The 4562-nt window shown below is 45.0% G+C and overlaps 1 protein-coding gene across 1 annotated transcript; it reads right to left on the reverse strand.

Annotated features, from left to right (window-relative positions):
• Positions 1-531: 531 nt before the first annotated feature.
• Positions 532-4052, reverse strand: gpr26 (G protein-coupled receptor 26). The gene is made up of 3 exons (XM_076286442.1): positions 3382-4052; positions 1648-1761; positions 532-886 (listed from the first exon to the last, which is right to left on the reverse strand). The coding sequence occupies exons 1-3, from the start codon at positions 4050-4052 to the stop codon at positions 532-534; spliced, it is 1140 nt and encodes a 379-aa protein (XP_076142557.1).
• Positions 4053-4562: the final 510 nt, after the last annotated feature.

The raw sequence follows: 4562 nt of genomic DNA on the forward strand, positions 1-4562 counted from the left end.
GTGTGTGTGTGTTTGTGTGTGCGGGGGCTTGGGGCGGGGGTTGGAGGTCATGTGTAATTTTCTTCAAATTTAGCAATATGGTTTTGACTCTTGGAATCATATTTCATAAAACCTATTGGTTTTCTGCTACATATCTAATCCTTCAGTCCATCATTTTCCCCAAGTAAAGTACCATCTCCTTGGTACTTTCTGACATTGGCTAAATCAGCCATGTCAGAAAGTTCTGACAAACTAGCAGCTTGTCAAGATGGCAATACTTTTAATTTATAAGACTTTATAAGACATACATCACTCCAGTGAGATAGTACTTAATTGTTACACAACCCCATCTTTGATACTATGAAATCACCTGCATACAAGGAGATATCAGGTTTCAGATGTAAACATCAAAAAACCTGGTAAAATCTATTAGAGTGTAATATAAAAGTATAAAAACTCTTTTTAGCATTCTATTTTTCCTCTCTCTTTATGAACATAATCGTGTTTTTGTTCAAAATAAGGGGAGAGAGCTGCCTCTAGTGTATTAAACTTTTACCCTGTTCCTTTTGTAGTGCCACTCAGTTCCTTGGTATTGCTCTTTGTCGTCATATTGCCTTTCCTCTCCGTCTCTCCCGTCTCCTCTTTCTCCTCAGCCTTCTCCTTCATCTCCTCCTCTCTGGTCCTGTCATCCTTCTCTCTCTTCCAGGCTCTGCCGTTCTCCAGCCTGCGCGTGGTGAGTGAGCGTCTCCGCAGCAGGCGGTTCATGATGTCGTGGAATGTCTTCCTGTACTGGTGACGCAGGAGGGAGTAGACGAAGGGGTCGCACGCCGCCTTGCTGTAGGCCAGACACTTGCACACCACGCCCCAGTGAGGACTGATGGGAAACAACTCTAACAGCTCCATCACCCTGATGTGGCAAAGACACACACACACACACACACACACACAAACACACATCGCTGATTACATATAAATATATCAATGCCTTTTAAGCAACACAATGTAGTTATTTTACTTTAAAATAATGGTTTCAACTCATTGATGATTCATGGATTTACAATATGTAGACTTGTGTCTCTGTCAATAACGATGAGTGCTCAGAATGCCTGGTATTGCACTATATACTGTAACTATGCTATTCTGACCAGGAACATGATTCTTTTCGTCAGTCTCCGATGAATTGAATACGCCCTTAGTGCTAAATGGGTACAAAAGGGGACAAAAGGTAGAATTCCTACATTGTGTTACTTGAAAGTATAGGAATAAGAATAAAATGAAAACAACCTTTCTCATCTATTGTGTACATTGTGTTCCTTTAGTCACAATCATTACATCACACTTACATCCTAACAATGTAGCTGTTGAAAACTGATTGAGATGCTCAATCAGACTATAAATCACTAGCTGAGGGACTGCACTGACTGCAAGATACGTCTCCTGAATTCTGCTTTTAGTGATGTGAAAGGGAGGTAAGAGTAGATCCATGGAAAGAGCTACATCAGCCAGTACCCCACTGCCACTACTCAAATGGGCATGATTGAAAAGGCCCAGGGAGACCCCGTTCATCAAAATGGAAATATTCAGTCTCCGGTCAATCAGCAATCACTCTGCGATTCAGTGCCATGCACCCATCCATCGTCCACCTGGATGCGGCCCCTGCAGTCTTACCTGGTGATGACATAGGGGGTGAAGCAGACCACGAATGTGCCGATGAAGGTGCTGATTTTCCTTGTGGCCCTCTGCCTGCGCCTCTTCTGCTCCTCCAGACACCGCTGCCTGACGCTGCGGGGGTTGGGGTGGGGGTGGGTAGGGGTACAAGAAGGGAGGTGGGACAGGTTGGCAAAGACAAGCTACCATTGGCATCGCCAGCACACTGCTGCACTCTGTGAGGGGTAGAGAGACTGGCAGCATCCCTTAGTATAAAGGCCCACCCCTGGCTAAATGGAAACGTGGAGATGAATGCCTTACGAATAGGCAGCGCAACAGGGAGTGGTGGGCAATTACGGCATGCAATTGGGCCAATTCTACAGCACACCTGACCGAAGACGAGTCGTTTCCCACACTTTGTGTGAGTGTGCGAGCTCTCAGGATGAGTCTTACACACTCACCCAAACTCAGTTTGATAGGCCAGATATGGTTTGAGCCCTATGATTATGTGAAATGGTTATTAGAAAGCTCTGTTGACTGTGCAATCAGTGGTGGGTGAAAATGACATTTTGAACAAAGCTGTCGTGATATTGAGTGTTTTGATTATTCTGCCTTCCAGATATTATGTGCGCTTGAACCATTTGCAGCTGAGCATATCTAGCATACAGGCCTTGATCGTCTCCACCATCAAATTCTTCTATTCTTGTTGCTAGGGGAAGGGTCTGGAAATACCAATGATTCAGTGTGTTGCTGAGAACAGTGACCTAATTCACAACAGTAGTTGTAGATTATTAACAGTTGAAACAAGCACTCAGACACGACAAGGACATTTTAGACTGCAGGGGTATGAACACTTGAAAACAAGGAGCAAGCCACTCAGGTCCAGACAATGTTGAATGAAACAAGAAAAAGCTCATTAAGTAATATTAACCATTACACCTCAGTCAGTACATTACCAGAAAGTGTATAGGTTTAGCTGTGTATGTGTTGTCTAGTCTGTATTGGGATAGTCTGTCTATATACTACTCTATACACTCTATACACTACTCCCAAACTGGGATATTTGGGATCCTCAAGATTTATATACAGCATATACAAAGTAGATTAATGAAATATTATGAGCCGTACACAAAAAATTTAAGTTTGGCTGGGAAGGCTAGCAAGCTATAGAGATATGTGAGGCACATATATGTTTAGACTGATGGTGCACCAAAATATCTCCTGCTAGTGTTGTCACCTGAGCTATCGACAGCACACTGAGGTGTGAGAGAAAAGGTCAGGTCTAATCTAAAGATATAATGAAGAGAACAGATCAGGTCTGATCTAAAGGTCTAATATAATGTTCGGTTGTCAAGTTCATGCAAACCAATCATAGCCTACCTCTGAAAGCTACATCAAAGTGACAAGATGGGATTTTTTAATAGCTCAAAACCGTCAAAGCATATCTAAGGTTTGTGAACACAATCATAGTACATTGAAATACTCTGGAACTGGCGCACATGCGCGCACACACACACACACACACACACACACACACACATAAATATTACAAATTGCAAATAAACTTGGACACGACTGTGTTTTGAGACTGATGCAAGCTACCCTGATAAATGATAAGAATAATAAAAACAAAATACCAAAGATCGAAACTTATATAACGTCAAGGGTAAACCTGTATTTTACAGGTCATTTCAAGACATGGCCAGTGTACAGCAACAAGGCACTGAGAAAGAGTACATAACATAATCTAAATACCTCGGGTGGATATCCACAAGCAGCACCAGCGTCTGCATGGTGATCACATCAATGCGTTTGCAGTGAAACCTCGCCACTTTCAGCACTTTGAGATACGTTACGCAGAGCACGACCAGAGACAGCAGGAACGTGACCGAGTGTAAAACAAGCGTGTAGATGACAAATTGGGTCCTCATGCCGCTCGCTCGGGTGTTGCACAGGGTGCACGAGGCGTAGAGTTGATGGTATCCCACCCAGGAGAGGCACGATGCTACTACAGAAAAGGACAGCGAGTGAATCCACGTGTAGCCGAGAGCAATCACGGCGTCCCGATGCCGGATCCTGGAGTGGTAGCTTAGCGGAAAAACCACAGCCACCCACCGGTCTATGCTCAGAGCAGCCATACTCAGCATCGAGTTAGTGGTTAGAAAGGTGTCCAGGAATCCCACTATCTGACAGAATCCCTGCCCGCCCGGGTGACCCTTGTAGATGAGTCCTCCAAGAGTCAGGGGCATGTTGGACACCGTGAGCAGCAGGTTGCAGAAAGTGAGATTGAGGATGAACAAGCCCGGCACCTGTTTGCGAATCTCGGCGTTATACAAAAAGCAAATCAGCACCACAACGTTGGACAGCAACGACACCACGATGATCACGACTAACAGGAGAGAAACCACGACCTCCACTGTGTGCATGGTGCGTCCAGCTCTCAGATCCCCTGGCAGGTGACGGCACTTTCAACACACCTGCACATATTGCCCTAATGCATGGTCACACAGCTGCTTTGCAGATGTGTTTCCAAGACGCGAGACGCCTGGTCGCGCAAAACGGAGCGCGATCGATTGGCTGCCTCCTCCCTTTAATTTGCCGAAAAAACGAGGGACCCATCAACTTTACCGCTGAAAATGTTCTTTAAAATCACACAGCATAACACCGGGTCCGAAAAACGGCGTTCACGTTTTACTCCACTTACGCTCCCCGCCGGCCACAGGTCCCCCAAGTATCGTCTTGTTGCGCAATTGCGCAGTGCCAATTCGTTTCGTGCGGCGCTCTTTGAACATCGTCCTCGAAGCTACTTTATGCCTAATTCTGTCTGAAGCGTACCCTTCCCACCCTCGCAAGTAAAACTCAAAACTTGCACATGTGACATCGGCCTTCCTAGAAACGTTTACACCTCGGCTTTTTCTGGATATATCTAATTTTAG

Source organism: Alosa pseudoharengus, unplaced genomic scaffold (assembly GCF_046254945.1).
Source record: "Alosa pseudoharengus isolate Yale_2024_CS ecotype anadromous, Long Island Sound unplaced genomic scaffold, YU_APseudo_1.1 YU_APseudo_1.1_scf_15, whole genome shotgun sequence".
NCBI classification, from domain to species: Eukaryota; Metazoa; Chordata; class Actinopteri; order Clupeiformes; family Clupeidae; genus Alosa; species Alosa pseudoharengus.

What these genes read in the sequence shown, in the direction of transcription:
- gpr26 (XM_076286442.1), bottom strand. Translation starts at nt 4,052, where the DNA reads ATGCACACAGTGGAGGTCGTGGTTTCTCTCCTGTTAGTCGTGATCATC. An exon ending in CTTGTGGATATCCACCCGAG is followed by an intron (nt 1,762 to 3,381) that starts GTATTTAGATTA and finishes CAACCCCCGCAG; the next exon opens with CGTCAGGCAGCGGTGTCTGG. An exon ending in ACCCCCTATGTCATCACCAG is followed by an intron (nt 887 to 1,647) that starts GTAAGACTGCAG and finishes TTGCCACATCAG; the next exon opens with GGTGATGGAGCTGTTAGAGT.